At 37.4% G+C, this 18,654-nt stretch overlaps 1 protein-coding gene across 1 annotated transcript; it reads left to right on the top strand.

The window, feature by feature from the left end:
* The first annotated feature begins 3,514 nt into the window (after positions 1 to 3,514).
* Positions 3,515 to 17,965, top strand: asmt (acetylserotonin O-methyltransferase). Its single transcript, XM_034010572.3, has 8 exons — positions 3,515 to 3,717; positions 5,851 to 6,025; positions 6,668 to 6,797; positions 7,355 to 7,423; positions 10,104 to 10,222; positions 12,974 to 13,114; positions 14,251 to 14,373; positions 16,018 to 17,965. The coding sequence occupies exons 1-8, from the start codon at positions 3,646 to 3,648 to the stop codon at positions 16,227 to 16,229; spliced, it is 1,041 nt and encodes a 346-aa protein (XP_033866463.1). The 5' UTR covers positions 3,515 to 3,645; the 3' UTR covers positions 16,230 to 17,965.
* The last annotated feature ends 689 nt before the right edge of the window (positions 17,966 to 18,654 follow it).

Genomic DNA, 18,654 nt, shown 5'->3' with positions numbered 1-18,654 from the left:
GGCCATTCTTCCAATGATAACCTCCTCTAAATAGTAAGTTTTAGTTTTAAATATTCATGAAAACAGTGTAGATGACACTCTGACTGACTCATCAGGTGTGTCAAACACAAAGCCCAGGGGTCAAGGGAGGCCCCAGTTTTATCTGGCCCTCTTTCTTTTTTTTTTCTTATTAAATTTTTTGGTTACACTTCAAAATAATGCCCACAAATTGATACTGATTTTAATGAATTAGCTGTTATTTATATGGTGTTCCACTTGCATTGTTTATTAATCTTTTAAATCTAAAGTTACCTTCACTAGAAAGTCCATTTAAAATCATATGAATTTGTGGCTTTGATTTGAAAGTCTTATTTAATATAACTTGTATAAACCATAATGAATGATATTTCAGTAAGGTGGAGGGATGTCAGTTTAATATAATGCATATTGCTTATTTAGCCTGTTTTTGTATTTTACCAGCTAATCAAGTATAAAATTGGAATATATTGCCATTGGTAAAAATGAGCATGAGGTAAAGGGCCTCTGTAGAATTGATTAATATTACTAAAGAATGTACTTGATAGTGTTTTTTCTAGAACATTTCAATCCATTACTTAAGATTTAGATTGATTTGAAAGCAAGGTTTCAACCTGATTATCACAGAATGCATTTCAGGAGATAAAGGTTACGTTGGAGCACTTGGATAAAGATTTAACATGCATCTAATCTGATCTGTTGTATCACACAGGCCTCTTAGACCAATTAAACAAATTGCTTCGGACAAAGTTCCCACTCTGACTAAAGTAGTAAATTGCCATCAGTAATTTGAAATCATACAAAAAAATTATTTTTGGTTTAGAAAGAAAAGACCTTTGTTCAAGTGGGGATGAGTTGGTTGGTAATAGCTGAAGTGGTAGAGCACTGGGAGTTCTTTGACAGAAGAATTTGTTCTTAGTTAAGAAATAAAAAAAGGATGGGTAAAATGTCTAGTGCAACAATGACAAGAAAAATATTATTACTACTACTAAGAATACTAAGAAGAATAAAACAATCTAAAAGAAAGGCTTTTTTTTCTTTCTTTACACCAATTGAAGAACTATTATAAATATTGTTTATTTTTTTTTATTTGTCCAGAAAAGAAAAGGTAGGATACAGTACTTTAGCTTTAGTTTTGGAGTGATGTACATTCAGAGACACTGCAAAGTGAAGGACAAAGTTGAGTGAAATTGGATTAAGGTTATTAGGGTGTTGTGTATAAATCTTTAAAATTCTTAATTATTATTCGTTGTACAGATGGCATTTGGTTCCCAAGAAGCTTGAAAGAAAGGCTACCATGCCTTCAACTTTGCCAACTGAGTTTCAACAAGGATCTGTGCTATAATCTGCCATCGCCCGTTTTCATGACCATTCAATTAAGCCTGAGTTTTCTTCTCCATTGATTGGGAATTTGTTTCTGTGAACCCTGCTGGGTCATTTTAGGCAATGATAATAATAATAACACTGTAACACAATTTTTGTTCCTGGGTAGTAAGTGTTATTTCCTAATTGCTTATGCCTCAAAAGTATAGAAAATGGCTATTATTCCCCACAAACTTTGCTTTTGTGACCAGGACAGTGATATTTTGAAATTTATCTATTTCCAATGAGAAAACGGGCGAATTTGTGTCTTTTCGTTCACATAAAGTCAGAAAAAAACAACATATGAATCCAAATTAACATGTATTTATACTAAAGTAATACAAAAATGACTACAAAAGATTTAGAAGTGAGTAGTTTTTCGAGATTTACGATTATACTGTAAATCACTTTCACGAATCAGCCCCCAAATGTAGTCTCCCATCATGTTCTTGTTATACTGTCCTTGGTAGCGGCGTTCAAAGTCCCGTATATCCTGGTGGAAGCGCTCGCCTTGCTCCTCCAAGTACGCTCCCATGTTCTCCTTGAATTTATCAAGATGAGCCTCAAGGCTATGGACTTTGAGGGACATCCTACAGCCCATTGTGCCGTAGTTCTTCACCAGAGTCTCAACCAGCTCCACATAGTTTTCGGCCTTGTGATTGCCCAGGAAGCCCCGAACCACTGCGACAAAGCTGTTCCAAGCCGCTTTCTCCTTACTAGTGAGCTTCTTGGGGAATTCATTGCACTCCAGGATCTTCTTTATCTGTGGTCCGACGAAGACACCGGCTTTGACCTTTGCCTCAGACAGCTTAGGGAAGAAGTCTTGAAGGTATTGAAGGCTGCCGACTCCTTATCAAGAGCTCTGACAAATTGTTTCATAAGGCCCAATTTGATGTGCAGTGGTGGCATCAGCACCTTCCGGGGGTCCACCAGTGGCTCCCACTTGACGTTGTTCCTCCCCACAGAGAACTCCGTCCGCTGTGGCCAGTCCCACCTGTGGTAGTGGGCCTTGGTGTCCCTGCTGTCCCAAAGGCAAAGATAGCAGGGAAACTTGGTAAAACCGCCTTGGAGACCCATCAGGAATGCCACCATTTTGAAGTCTCCTATGACCTCCCAGCCATACTCATCATACTTCAAGGCGTCCAGCAAGGTCTTGATGCTGTTGTAATCCTCTTTGAGGTGCACCGAGTGAGCCAGGGGAAGAGACGGGTACTTGTTACCATTATGGAGCAGCACGGCTTTGAGGCTCCTGGATGAGCTGTCAATGAAGAGGCGCCACTCATTCTGGTTACAGGCGATTCCGATTGCCTCGAACAGACTGGTCACATTGTGGCAGAAGCAGAGCCCATCTTGACGGGTGAAGAAGCTGGAAAAAGGTTGGTGACGCTTCCTCTGATCTGCGACTTGCACACTTTCATCCATGACTAATGTGTAAGAGATTCTCGCAACATTTTTCATATATGATATATTTTTTCAATAACATTGAAAATTGTAAAACATTTTAAAATTAAAAACTTTTACAATTTTAAAAATTTTAACAAATTTTATAACATAAAATTCCGAGATGCCTTGTAGGCCTCACACATCTTAGCAGATGCTTCCACGGAGTACTTTTTCGCTCTTGTCTTGATAAATTGGCCAGAGACATAGCAAAATGCGTCTGCCGGATGTTTGCAGCCTCTTGATGCCACCTCAGAAAAATGCAGATATGTATCCACTTAGGCAGCTAGAACTAAACTGAACTGGTGGGCTTAAGGCCCCTGTATTTATACTACTATTTATATTAGTAGAAAGTTCTAGAAGTTACTCCAAGTTTACTCAGCACTGAATCTATCTGAAATGTTCTGAAAAATAGGTAAATTTCAAAATATCACTGTCCTGGTCACAAAAGCAAAGTTTGTGGGGAATAATAGCCATTTTCTATACTTTTGAGGCATAAGCAATTAGGAAATAACACTTACTACCCAGGAACCAAAAAAATAAAAATAAAAATTGTTACACGGTGTAATACAAAAAACAGCACAGAAAAGCTGATTTGAGTATGACTGTCACCAACCAGGAACGCCCCTTGTCCTTCAATACCTCTGGAGCTAAAAGCTCTTTATCTGATTATTGAATGTTGCCTCACCACAGAAAATGCTGAGGCATAATTAAAGAACTAGTGGCCTTTACAAGTAAATCATTTCATTGAGGGCTCGGGTTTTGCAATAAGGGGCACACATTGGACAAGTATACACAAGTATAGAACCTTCTATTGAAAAGGCTAGGATGAATTCTTCAAATGATATTGAATACCCAAAGAAGATATTGGACTACATGGAGGGCTTCTTGGTGTCCAAGGTAAGATAAAAGGGACAGGATGCTTATCAGGCTAATAATGTGCCGAGAATATGATTTTTCTTTTGTTTGCTTTGTTTTCAACCCTTTTTAGTTGGATTTAGAATATTTGAAAATATATTCTATTATTATATTAGCTGCAAATGAAAAGTATACTGTAAGTTTGTGCATAATACTTGTGATTCCTCATTTTCTAACTACTACTTTTCAAGACTAAAATCATAGAAAGTTTGCTTCACTAAAGTACAGCTTTTAATATGTTCAATCAGTTTTAAATGATGATGAGGGTTTGTATGAGGACAATTTATATTATTGTTTTTTATATGTAATAGATAGTATTTTGAATGGTTGCGAGGTGATAAGTTGGCATTCTGCAAAGTGTTTAAATAATTCCGGGGTTTACATGATCATTCCTCAATGAATGGGGATGTCATTCTACAGTGAAGTCTATTCTCAGAGGGAACTGCGTATTATCACCCCTCCGTCAAACTCTGTCATATCAGCTGTCATGACCATCTTAAGTAAAACTATTTTGCAACCCGGGAGACACAACTTTTACAGCTACCTTATTTACACATTTTGTGAAAGTGTAATATTCGTTTTCATAAAGAAAGTGAAAAAAATGTGGAAATTTAGGAGAACTGGATTTCAAAATATAGTACCAAGCTGCAAGTCAATATACATTTATTTAGCTAAATGTAGATCTTAAAAAAAATAAAAAAACTGTTCTGAAAAGGCATTATGACTATTTTTAACTTTACTTTCCTTTGTTGTATAATGTATTTCAGTTGAATTTAAACCTTTCAGTGCTTGTTTAACAAATTGAAAAAAGGAAAATACTGGTTTTGGCTGAAGGCAATTGAAGAGTTATTTTCTTTCCTTGGTTTCCATCAGAGTCTTTGTATTCATTGCTTCATTTTCATTTATTAAGACAAAGAATGTGATTCTTTCACACAAATCCTGCGTAAAGGTATTGATTTCATGCCAAAACACAGTTTGCCTCAAACTATGTACAATATAGTGTTTGTTTCTTGTATTAGCCATTTGAGCTCCATTGTGCAATTATGTTACGATGAAGTTAATGGTATTTAGTTCTTAACTAAGTCACACAATTTGGCACCAGTAATTTCTAGAAGTATTAGAAACTAGGGTTTATGCAAAGGGAATACAAAGAGCATCAACTTGGAGCTAGTTGAATCCAATCCTTAAAACTCTCCTTATTTGTCCTCCTTGTTTGGGTGAAAATTGTTTTATTTTGTCAATGCATATATTTCAGATCCAACACTAGAGATAAACGGCTGCATCGTGGTGTCTTTGCTGGATGTCACATTGTTCTGATTGCAGCTGAAGCAGCAGCAGCTTTTCATTTTAGCATTGCCTATGAAATAGCTGCATATTACAAACTGAGGTATAAAAGCAAAGAACCAAAATATCTTCAACTTAAGAAAAGGAGGCTAGTCAATATATTCCTACCAATTCTGAACCACACTCATGTACCTGTATCTTCACGCAAATTGCAGAAATGTGTGACCTTTCACTTGTCAACTGATTGTCTTACAACCATTCTATTGGGAAGATAGAAACCTCTTAACAACATTCACACTGCAATTCATGTAAATATTGTATGTAGCTCTGTAAGGACAGACCACCTAATTTGTTAAATTTCTGATAATGGTGTAAGTGTAGTTTTAAGTTAAGAATGTTTTCAACTGTAGAAGTGTTTAAAAAGTGGCAGTGTAAATGAATATTTGTTCCCCCAGGAAGAATTATTCATTGAATATTTGTACCCCCAGCATGATGTTTATTATTTATCCTATTTTAATGTAAATTATTCATGTATAATGCTAGTAAACGTGAGCAATGTTTGCATGCTGTTATAATTGTAGGTCAGACTGGACCTGTTAGATAGAGGGGGCTGGGCGATACAAGTTTAGGGTTAGGGTTAAGGTTAGGGTTAGGGAGTGGTCTTAACATTAAGGTTTTATTTGAAAGTGCATGGATATAGACTTATATGCAAAGAAAGATTACTTTGTTACAAAAATAAGGGGGTATAAATATTCCCAAATATTGGTCCCAGAGAGAATGAATATTCAGGGGGAGCATGTTCTCTGACATGGGTACATTTTTCCCCCACAGACCTTGTTTGCAGCTTGTGAACTTGGTGTGTTTGACTTTTTGTTGGTGTCCGAGCAATCTACGTCTTCAGCTGATATTGCAAAGGGCCTGAAGACGAGTGTTGATGGCATGGAGAGATTGCTCATGGCCTGTGTGGGGTTGCAGCTTCTACACGCAGACATTCAGAATGGAGAAGGTACAGATTTTTTGTTTTAATACCTCGCCGTCTAGATAAGCAACTTTTTATACATCACATAAACAGGCCAGATTTGTGTTCTAAAACATGTTCATATTCAGTCTGTTACTCAGTTTTATGTGTATTGATTGAAGCAAATATCACAATGGACCATTCTCTGTCTTCTCTTATTGGTTCATCTGTAGCTTCTGACTACAAACTGACATTCTTGTCTACATCCCCGTACAGTAAATTTGTAGTCTGTGACAAAGTGGTGTCTACAATTCACTATGTTGAACCAGCTGACTGAGTAATGTAAAAATCTAGTCAGCTCCACTAAAGGACCCCTTATCTTTTGTGCACAGCAGATATTCTGTGGTTCTCTGAAACTGGAGACTGCAGTTTGATCCTCAGTCCTCATATACAATATTATGTAGATCTTTCCGACAGCTCCTTGCTGAGGTGCACCATGTTGGGCATCACTTCATACTCACTGTAATTTAGATTTCTGTTGCTAGTTTTTACAGTTGGCACTTACTTCAATATAGGGTTCAGAGACTTACCTGGACAATGAAGTTTCTAAGTGCATTTTCTGTTCATCTACTTATTCATATGTATGTATTTCATTTTTTAAGCAATGCTGTTAAAAAAAATTTGTTTCAGCACTGTACAGCAACACAGAGCTTTCCAGGATATATCTGACCAGAACAAGCCCAAAGTCTTTATTTCATTCAATACAGTACAACTCACAAACCATCTACCTGTGCTGGCACTACCTGGCAGATGCTGTGAGGTAAGTGCACCCTTTAAAAACATTAGAACAAGTTAATACTGTGACGTGTTGTAGGTTGCAATAACAGGCCACAAAGCACTAGTTCTGTTTTAGGTGGCTGTGGCACTTTATTCAGGCTGCTCAACTCAAAAGAATTCAGCAGGAACCTGCCCAATACACAGATACTCCAGGCCATTGGAGTAGAAACACAGTACCCATAATCCTCCACCCGCTCCCTCATTACCATACAAGAATACAATTGACAATAACGGGGGGCACTACATTGCCACCTTTGCCCTAACACACTGCCCCCCTAGATCATCACAATTAGTCAATTTAAAAATGTAAATCAATTTACAAAGAAATACCACTACTTTCATTAAGTTATTACGTACACCACTGCCCCTACGGTCAAATTTGTGCCTGATAATGATGAAACTGCCATTAAGATGTGATGGCATATAAACAAATGTAATAACAATGTGATGAAAATAGTAGCAGTATGTATTTAAAACGGATACAGTCTGGTTGTTTTGATACATTTAGAACAACACTGACAGCATTGTATTTCTTTCCAGAGAAGGGAAGAACCAATATGAAAAAGCGTTTGGTGTCAGTTCAGGTGACCTATTCGAAGCCTTGTACAGGTAAAAGAAACCTCCCTTTTTCTGATTAGGCATTTCTTACGTGTTTTCTCTGTGTATGAAGAGGTGCTTGCGTTGAGTAATGCTCTTGAGATCTTTTCCAACTGTAATGAATCCTTAGGCAATAGTACGAGTATTTTAACCACGGGTTACTTTTAACCACGGGCCATCTGTATGAGAAGTGTGACATTTTCGAAGAACCTTGGGACAGCATTACTTTATGGTATATGAAGTAATATATCGGTTGACCCTGTCATGCTCTATAAGTGTTATGTAAGAAATACAAGGTATATTTAAGGAAAGGATTTTTGCCTATACTCGCCTAACTACTGCACACTACACATGCAGATGGAACAGTGGGCATGTCATCCAGTAGCATACTGGCTGTGCTCCTAAAATACTTGCCTAAGGATTTGTTACACAGCGAGAGTGCCTGTGAAAATGACTTTTCTGGCAATGTAATCTCGTTTTTCTCCGGTGCACATGATTGAAAGGTACAGGTCAGGTTATATCTCCTGCTTCACACTTCAACAACTGGCTGTTACCCAAGCTGTCCAGATGCACCCTCTCTATCAGTGGTCTACTATTTACAGAATTATGTACTCATAATAGGGTGTGTGCTATCATGAGGTACTCACACACCTACACCTCAGGTGTGTTGAGTCACAGTGTTAGTATCCATAGAGATATATAAACACCAACAGACTGGTATAACCCATATAAGAAGTATGATCAGTTCAGAAGAGATTTAGCTGGTGGATGATTGATCATAGTGCTACTGGGTAGATTCCCTCATCCCTTGGACACTAAGAGCCTCATTTACTAAAGGTTCTTAAAAGTAGCCATAAGACACGTGTTAACACAATCTCATAACAAGCGTCTTAAAACTATAAATAAGTTGGTATTTACTAATGTGAATGCTTATTAAGACGCGTGCTATGGAAATCAATAGCATATTACGACGTGATAAGGCGTGTCTTAACGAACGACATAGGGGCCACTGACTATAAAGGAATGAGCAGAGATTGAGATTCGCAGTTGTCAGTTCTTGACTTTTGCTAAATGTATTAAATACTCTATAACGGCTGAAAGGCAGGATCGCAAAAATAAATGAGGTATAAAAGCAAAGAACCAAAATACAAAGTTATAAACAATCCTACCTAGACACATACATATACCTGTACCTTGTGCTGACAGACAGCCTTAAGACGGATCTCGGCTCGTAACACCTGCTTTCCATCAGTGCTATCTAGCACAGGATTTAAGGTGTGCTTCATGGTTAGCACAGTTTAGTAAATATCGTCTGAATATCATTAGCCTCATTAGTGCTATCGTGGTACTTTATTTGAATACATCACCATGTATTTAGCATATTCAGCAGATGCTAATGTACCCATCGTGTTATTTTTAAGGCGTGCGTGCTAACTCAAGTCTTATGCTTTAAATCACGCTTTATCGTGGTCGATAAATACGGGATTATCTAGCACAAGTCTTATCCTTGGATAACACGTGTGTTATCTCATAAGCACCTTTAGTAACTGAGGCCCTTAAAGTGCAACTATCTTAATGTATGTTTCTTCTTGTTTACTTTCACTTTGCATCATTTTTCTGTTTCAGTGAACACATCCTTGTTTTTTTTTTTTTTTTTGGTTTGCATTAATAGAGCTCTCAGAATCATGTCTCACCACTAGGTACATCTGGTACACTGCCTGTGTTGTAAGGTTTGTGGCTCACTGCTGTGTTTTTAACATCCACTAGGGGCAGAGTGGAGAAGTTTATTGTTACACTCTGTTGTACCATATGCATATTATGACAGCCTCTTTGAGGTCACCAAGATTCTTTTAAATATCCCCCAGGATATTTCCAATAGTGAAAGCATGAGATTAAGGTACTTTAAAGCGACAGTTTATTTGATGAACTATTACATGTCCTTCCTTTGCACAGTTAGCGAAGCCCATTTCCTGACTGTTATGCTCTTGGGACAATTAATTTGCTAATTGTCTTGTGTTAGGCATTTTCTAATTAAAACTATTGGGGCACTACGCCAGCTTTAATTGGTTTACTTCCTGGGTTAGCATTGGGGATATGTCAAATTGAAACGTAAAGCATTATTAGAGAAAACTGAAATACTATCAGGTGCCAAGGAGAAATGGTTTAACACACTGACAGGAACTATATATTTTATTCTTTGACAGCCAGCTGTACAGCTTGGGAGCTAGTTTATTGTTGCGAGAGACCCTGCACTGGGCTATGAGGAACCTTTTTAGCTATTTTAACGCCAAGGTCACAGTTAGATTCTAGAAAAAGGTTTAGTGTATTGCATTGCATAGAAGTTTGTTTATTAAGTTTATTTCACACCGCTGACCATTGCATGCTACAAAACAGGGGGGATACCACACCCTGCACACTAGGAGGTGCTGGTTTACTCCAAGCCTCTGTTATACTGTATGTTAAACAACTGCTGATGCCATTGTGGACATGCCACGTCATTCAGAAAAGCAACCAACTACCAAACAGTAAAATCATGCAGCAAAGCTGCATATTAAGTACGAACATGACAATAAATCTATTCGTTGTCAAAACGGTTAGCTTCTCATTGATATTTAGTTTAGCGGAATACAAGGTGCATTCAAATAATGTTCCTTTCTCTAAATGTATGTTCTTATTGCTGTTCCCCTTTCAGATCAGATGAAGAAATGATTACATTCATGAAGCTCATGAATTCGGTTTGGAATATATGTGGAAAAGATGTTGTCACAGCCTTTGACCTCTCACCTTTTCAAAGCATATACGATCTTGGGGGTAGGTATTTGTATCTACAAGCATTTTGAACCAGTTTGTGTTAAAATATTCTTTATATCTTGGAGTAATAATAAGCAGACTTTGCTGTGTATGTGCTTTCAAATAGGAAACCCAACATTGGAGGTAAAACAGGTTTGAGTTGGTACACCCTAAGTAAACCACAGTAAATATGATTGCACATAAATAAATAGTATCCATTGCAGGCATCTAATAAGTAAGTAAGTAAGTATTTTCTGTTTACTATTTAGTTGATACTGTGGTTGTCATTTTTTGTCCACAAGGTGTTGCTATGAAATCATAAATACATTCTCTCTCTCTCTCTCTCTCTCTCTCTCTCTCTCTCTCTCTCTCTCTCTCTCTCTCTCTCCACACACACACACCCTTTTGCCTACTGCATCTGGGTTAAAGGTCAGGGACAGGAAATAAGATCAGAAGATTACCAAGGTGAAGACTGGTTGAGCAGTCATCATATATACAGTATATATATATATATATATATATATATATATATATATATATATATATATATATATATATATATATATATAAGCTTAATTAATCTAAAACACATAGTGCAAATCATTTCAGGCTCTGACAAGTGGAAAGGAACATTTGTATTTTCTGTATTGAGTATATAGAATAGGGGATGGCAAACAAACTACCCTCCAACCGTACACGTCTGCTAAGAAATAAATAAATAATAATACACATGTCAACATTGGCAACCAGTAGAACATATCACATGTCATCATGGTTGTTTGAGCACTGTAAACAGTGGTGCCACTTGGCAGTTTAGAGAGGTGCCAGCATGGACACGACACCCTGTTTTTAGATGTAAAATCATAATAATAATGTGTGTTATTTTTGTTGCGGGTTACACTTGGTTTTGTGCTATTCTGCTGGTGAGGTGGTGGGTAATTACATGTTTTTTTTTTTTAACCTAATGGGTTCTCTCTCAAATTTTAACCAATGATATTTCTCACTTTCAGGCCAGTTAAAAACAAACCAGGCTTGGATAAGAGACTGGAATATTTTGTAAGATGATGAAAGTGAGATTAGGAAAAACTATGTATTGAGGAAGTCAGGTATGTAAAAGCTGCTGACAGAGATGAAACAGAAGCAAGTAAGGTATACAAGAAGGAGCAGCAAAACATCAATAGCAGAGATAAATGCTTTTAATTATAATGTAGTTTACAAGGGCAACAAATATGTTTATATTGAAATGTACAGCAGTGTATCATGGTCGCAGGATAACAAAGTGTACCAGAACCATGCTTAGGAACAAAGAAGAATGACTAAGGCTTGGAAAACTGTAAAAGCATTTGTATCAAATATAAGAAATTGGAAGAAATTAGAGATAGTGAACATCATTTATTCAAGAGAAATGGTCAAGAGAAACCCAGAGAAGTGTAGGAGAGTATGAATTGGGGATAATACACTCACTATAGGGGGTTACTGTATGTTGCTAGTTCAGGGATGGAAATAAGACTCCCATTTCATAGCGGTTTGATCCATTCCTGGTTTTACTATGAGTTTAACAGAACACACCTGAGCTTGTTACCTATATGCTGTGGCTAATCAATCTCACAGTGAAGCCTAGAATCAGTGAAACTACTATGCAATAGAATTCTTATTTCCATCCCTATAATGGTAATGTAAATGTGAGGTTTCAATAAAACACTGTTGATGAAAACATAAATGATTTATGTTTCTTACTGTCTCATTTTGAAGTTATTTATTTTTTAAATAATTACCTCATTTTTTTATCACAATTAAAAAAAAAGGCAATTTGTGAAATTTGCAATCTTGAAAACATCTACAGTACAGTACCACTGTGAAATAAGGGAATAAACAATGTGTGCAAAATGTTGTTTCAATCAATACTCTTGTTACATCAGAACAATCTCTTACAAAAGCTTCCTGTGTCCTACTTTGCTTGCCAGCTTTTGTTCATTCTTTGCATATGCATTTATTTTTTTAGGCTCGAAAACAAATCATTACGTTAACATTTTCAATACTGATGATGTTCCAATTCTACCTTGTGTCACTATAATGGCAGTGCAAGTGTTCTCTACTAGGGGCTTATTGTAGCACAGTGCAAACCATTGGTAGAATACTATCACAGAGATATGAATATTATGGTTTCACAATGATAGTAAACAATGCATACTGGTAGTGTTGCAGTGCCATATCAATTGCCAATATCAGCATAATATAAGGGTACTTCACTAGTATTTTGGGGAAAAGGTTGACTTGGAATCTATGATCTAGAGTGTTAAATGTTTTAAAACAATACTGTAACTGTGAGTGTGAGCAGCATTATTATTTGTGGCCAGGAGTACTGCTGGACTGTTGGTGCTAAAGTCACACACCAGGCTCCCTTAGTTCACGTGCAGTATGTAACAGAGTGCACCCGGCAATGCAGGGAACTGGTTGTGATTGGGTGGGATATGTTTAATGTAATACTTTGTATTTATTGTAAAGGGCAATGGTTTATGATTGTGCTGTTTTACTTGTATCTGTTTATGACCTTGTATGGGAGTATAAATATGAGTGTCTGTGGTAGTGCGGGGGTTGAAAAAGTGAGAGCTATCTGTCGCTACTGTAATTTGCTATAATAAACAGAGAATTTGTGAACTGTATTACGGTCTGTGGAGTCTTACCATCAATGTTCGTTACAATATAAATGAGTCGTTTTTATTGTATGTCAAGTGATGCAATTCACTGTGACCTCTTCTGTTCTTTTTGAAGGTTGCAGTGGTGCTGTAGCCAAACAGTGTGTGTCTGCATACCCAGAATCCATGGTGACAATCTTCGATCTCCCTAAGGTTGTACAAATGGCAAAGGAGCACTTTGTGTCGTCGGATGAGAGGAGAATTTCATTCCATGAAGGTATTCTCACAGGAATTCATGCTGCGAAAGATACCAAGAGATCAATAACTTATTGCAGGAGAAATTAGTGGAGTGTAAATCTCCGGCTAGTTTCATCAACATGGGTTATCACTTACTGTAATGTTTTAATGGAACATTACCTGTTCAATGTGTTTTTTTCTGTATGAGAGTAATGTACCACAGAAGTGAACCTTCATAATGTGTTTAGAAATAGCAGTCATCAGATATGATACGATTGTACAGAAACATTCAGAATCTCATCTTTCTACCATTGCTGGCTTTGTTGAGCTGTGTAAAGACAGATTCATAAGTAAGGCTGTCGTTAGTCATTATTGGTATCAATATCAACCATTGTTGCTGAAGAATTGGATAACACTCAGTTATTTAGAGCCGCCACACCTAATTTGTATTGTACTCGCCTCCCATATTTTATATGTAAATGAGACATCCCTTTTGTATCTGAACATTATACAGGGTGATTAGAAAACAAGTTTACCACATCAGTGCACCATATCATTGATATGGTAAACAGGCTTAAAATCCACAACAGCAGTTTGTTCATGATTGATTCGAGGTGCACAAGGCAGACTTCAGTCCAGCACAGTCTTTTTCTGTTTGGGAGAGGCCTGAGACCTAAGAGTAGAGAGAGGTCTTTCAATTCAGGAGTATTGAACCACATCAATTGCCAATGTTTTCTAGGAATGAATTACTTCATCGTGTTGTATATAGGACTCCTGTTGTTATTTAGGGTTTCCATTATTTTTTTTATCGAGTACTGTTTTCACACACAATACCCCTTTTCTCCTGAAGTTGTAAGTTTGTATGCACTTAGTGACTAATGAAAAAGCAATCTCTCCTTGTTGCCTTCACGAAAGGGGAACATGTCCAAAACTATCAGCTCAGTAACACAGAATGTGCTTACTCATCGACTGCTGCATTAGAAAGTGCATTGGATTCCATCTGATCTGTACAAGAGTACACATAGAAAAAACCAAATAAGGAACAGGTGTACAGATCAGTAATTTTGGTCTGTAACACATTAATACCCAATACTGATTTACTGTACTCAAACTACAGTATATAAAGCATGTGCTATAAGTCAAGTTAACAGGGGAAGACACACTTTTATGTTGTAGGAGACTTCTTTAGAGATCCCATTCCTGCCTCTGACCTCTATATCCTGGCTCGGATTCTTCACGACTGGACAGACGAGAAATGTCTGGAGCTGCTCATCAAAGTGAACAAGGCCTGTAAACCAGGTATTCCAGTGCAATCTGTTTGTGAGTTATGAAAACGACAAACCTGCCTCCTCTACGCCTCTTTCTAACGGTTTACTTTGTGTTGTCTATATTCCTTTATTCATTCAATGCTAACATTGGTACATCTCAGACTGTCTTTAAAAAGCCATACGCAATCTCTCTCTAAAACTAGTTAAAAGCTACACAGGTACAGGGCAACTACAAACTGCTTTCCCACTGCATGCATTAACCTGCACTGTATATTTACACACTATCAGAACAAATTTAGCAGTGAACCATGCAGCCCAGTTTAGTGGAGCGGTGGAGAAGCACTTATACCTGTGAAATTCCAGGTAGGAGAAAATATAACCTTTTTAACACATGTGCTATGTAGATGATATGAAGTTGAATGGAAAAAAAAAGAAACCATTTTTTTTAAAATTCTACATTAAAAAGGTACATGTGGGTTGTTTTTATCAAGTCCCAATAAAATAATAGACATGCATTACTTATATAATTTGCTGTCACCAGTAACATGTGCTTTAAAGTGTTGCTGTGGGTTATATCCTGGTTCTGTTGTGCCAGACATGCTTTAGGGCAACTTGTCTCCTGAGCACGCAAATGTTGAGAACATAAGCCTCCCGGATACTGATTCACGATTACAGGAATAGAAAAACCAGTAATCTTTCAATAAACACATCCACATCCAGTGGCTAGTAAAAGACAAATACGATGGTGCAAAAACAGATTGCATTTGACCGTGCTTATTGAATCTCTAGCACTCAAACGTATCATTCATAGTAGCATAAACTATGGATGAATGAAACAGTAAGTTAATACATTGTGTTTAGGGTGTCTCTTATTATAACAGAAATTATTTTGCATAGTTTGAGCAGCCAGCTTTGCTTCATGGTTAAACAAAAACGCTCAGTATTGTCGTTGTCTTGTAAAAGGGCCTTTTCAAATGTTAACATTGTGCTGTATATTTGATCGTAACTTTGCAGTTACCATGCTTAAACTGTACATGCTTAAACTGATGTTCTTTTTCTTGGTCTTTTTTTAGCTTTCTTTACTGTACTTCCCAGTGTCTGACAGTGCTTTACCATGCTTTAACTGTTTTTATTATGAATTACTACACTTCTTTGTGCTTTTACCACGTTACCTTTTATAAGTGGATACTGTTTTGTAACTCTGAGAAATGTGGTATTGAGGCATAAAGAGACTGAGAGACTGAGAGTCTTAGTTTTACTTATGTTCAAAGATCTATTAATGGACCACTGATTTAAGATAAGTCATGCTCAATAGCAAAAAAAAAAAAAAAAAAGCATGATACCCTGGATGACCCTATCATTCCATTACCTACTGTACAAAAAATCCAAGCTTAACAGTAAAAGGTTTATTATGCTGAGCTGAGACACATCTCCAGACAGCAGAAGAGGAGACTCTTGTCATAGGCCCAGCGTGACTGACCTTGGAGTATCATTGGCAGTTGTGCTGAAAATGATGTGAGAACGAACGGGCACTGTTGTGGTATGCACTTAACTGTGTGACTAATACAGCTAATAGACTTTCAGGGTCTTGTGAGGTCAAATAAACTGATTGTAGTAGATTACAGTCAAATCCTTAATGCTCACAAACATTTTCTTGCTTTCTTGGAACAATTAGGAGGTGGGTTGCTGCTGATTGAAGCCTTATTGAATGAAGACAAGAGCGGTCCTCTAACAACCCAACTCTACTCACTTAATATGCTGGTGCAGACAGAGGGGCGAGAAAGGTCTCCCTCAGAGTACATCCACCTCATGGAAGCAGCAGGATTTACAGACATTCAGGTCAAGAGAACTGGAAAACTGTATGATGCTGTTTTGGGAAGAAAGTAAACAAGCCTTTTAATTGCTTTTAGACTGCCATGGTTCACTAATTTACTCTCAGTTTATGTGTTTCGGGCCTAAATTAAATGACTGTATCTCCCATTCTCATCTGCTCACCATTAGGAGTAGTTTTTGACACTGAAAATCTCTCCTTTTTATGGACAGCCATATTTCAAGACCATTTTTAATTTACTTTGAAGAAAGGGCTTTCACTTTTGTTTTAGGATTTAGAAGATTAGGAAGGCTTTTTTTGGAGCATACAGTAAACTCATGAAATGACCCGAGTGAATGTGGGATAATATGTATTTGTGCTGACAACACATAATTGTCAGTAATGACATGGGGGAAATAAATAAATATTTTATCGCAGGATCTAGACATTTCAAATTGCTATGTCGATATCACATAGGGAATGATCTCAGAATTTCAACAATCAAAATTGTTGTGCTGAGATCACAAGACAAAAGATCTCAGGATTTCGACATTTCAATTGTTATGTCAAGATCGCAAGATTAATTACATTATAGGAGGAAAAAATCACCCTCATGAATCTGTGATATTAACCTTAATCGAAACAGAAATACAGTAAATGTTGCTACATTTAGTCCATGTATTGCATTAATTTATATTTACCTCCAAACCCTGTTTCCACACTAAACAGTTTAAGGGGATGCACATAATTATAACACACAGGACCAGATCAGCAGCTGCCTCAGTATCAAGGACAGGCATGTTAGAAGGCTGCTCCAAGACTTCAGTCATCAGATCAGCAATAGCAAACTAACGGGACAGTAATCACCAAGAGAGACAGCCGTGGCCACAAACAGATGGCGATGGACAGATGGAAAAGATGGTTAGAGAAGCTACTTGACATGCCTGAAATATTAATGAATGAATTAAATACCATCCTTTAAAACACCTTCCTTCTGGAGTTTATGCCACGTCTTGTCATGGCTGTGATCAGGACAAACAGTGGCCCATCCCAATATTGGTTGCAGGTCCTAACAAAGTGGCCAGGCAGTGGCTGAAAGTTCAACTTTAGGAATTCTTTGCAACAAATTAAATACTACATACCACTTCTGTGTAGCTCATACAGGAAGACAAGTTTTTTTTTTATTGCTGTTTGAAATAACAGCGTTTCAGAGACACATTTGTGGTTTCTGTTCAGTGGGAAGTTTCATGCCTTTGTTACATTCATCAGACGGCAGTTATGATTAGAGTAACAGGCTACGAATGACACACACCACTGCAAATTAGAAACAGAATGTTTGAGTTATTACTCACATAAACAAGGATGACATTCATCAACGTTTCAGAGATTAAACAATTCTTGTTTGCCTCCAGTATGCTTGAGCTTTTAATCTCTTGTAGTTTGCTGTGATGACTTTCATTCAGTTTTTATTCATTCCAGCAGTGCTTTGAGTGGGCGGAGGCGGTCGCAATAACTACAGAAAGATGTTTTTGTTTTGTGATCTTTGTTAAAAGATTGGCAATGAAGAGGCTTATGTTTTCACCACTTTCTGGTTGAAAAGTGAGAAAGTGTCTTTTAATGATCTTATTTTCCTGCGTCTAGTTGCTATTTGGTTTGATAGTCACTTGTGTTCTAAAGGTTTGTGACAGGGCAGAAACTCTGCCGGTGTAAATAGTGAGTATTGTGTTTTATTTAAGTTAAATTGTGTTTTGTTATTGTTTAATAAAAGTGCTCGACCAGCACTTTAAAAGTGCAGCTTCTGACTCTGATTTGCTTTCCTGCCGCTGACCAGCCCTGACCGCAACTCTACCCTGCTACAGGGTTAAAAAACAAACAAGTATGTACTGTAATGTGCAATACATGGACACAATAAATTGAATGTTCAGAAGACGAAAGAGTTCATAGAGAGAGATTATGAAAACCCTCTGTACTCATGTGCACTGCTTGTAATAATGCTTCTAATGCTATTCATAGTGACCTTGCCAGTGGCTATGTTTGGTGGGTATGCATAAGAAAAATCCTATGTGGAAATGTGGACACAAAATCTATATGCAGTGGGTTCAAATTCGCACAGGACGTCATAACCCACCTTTGCACCAGGGGGCATCATCATGATTATTCTGAAAGCATAGCTGTGGGCTAGCTTACACATTAATCATTTTATACTGAACAGCACTATTATAGAATCCTGTCCACGCTACTTTGAGGGTTAGGGAGAAATATTGGGATAGTTCACCTCATCACACTGCAGAGACCTATTGGGCATTCGACAGTTGAATCCAGGCAGAGTGTTCCGTAGATTTGTGGTTTTGGGGGTTTGACAGCAGGAACAGAGGCCGCCTGGTCTTCACGCCTTCTGATCGGTAGATGAGTTATGGTGCTGAGACAACATTCAAACTGACACACATGCACACTCACATTTTGTGAAGGCCAATGTTAGTAATATAAATTGTTTAATTGCAA

The sequence above is a fragment of the Acipenser ruthenus genome, chromosome 8, assembly GCF_902713425.1.
Source record: "Acipenser ruthenus chromosome 8, fAciRut3.2 maternal haplotype, whole genome shotgun sequence".
In the NCBI taxonomy this organism is placed as follows: Eukaryota; Metazoa; Chordata; class Actinopteri; order Acipenseriformes; family Acipenseridae; genus Acipenser; species Acipenser ruthenus.
This window is presented reverse-complemented; position numbering and strand designations above follow the sequence as displayed.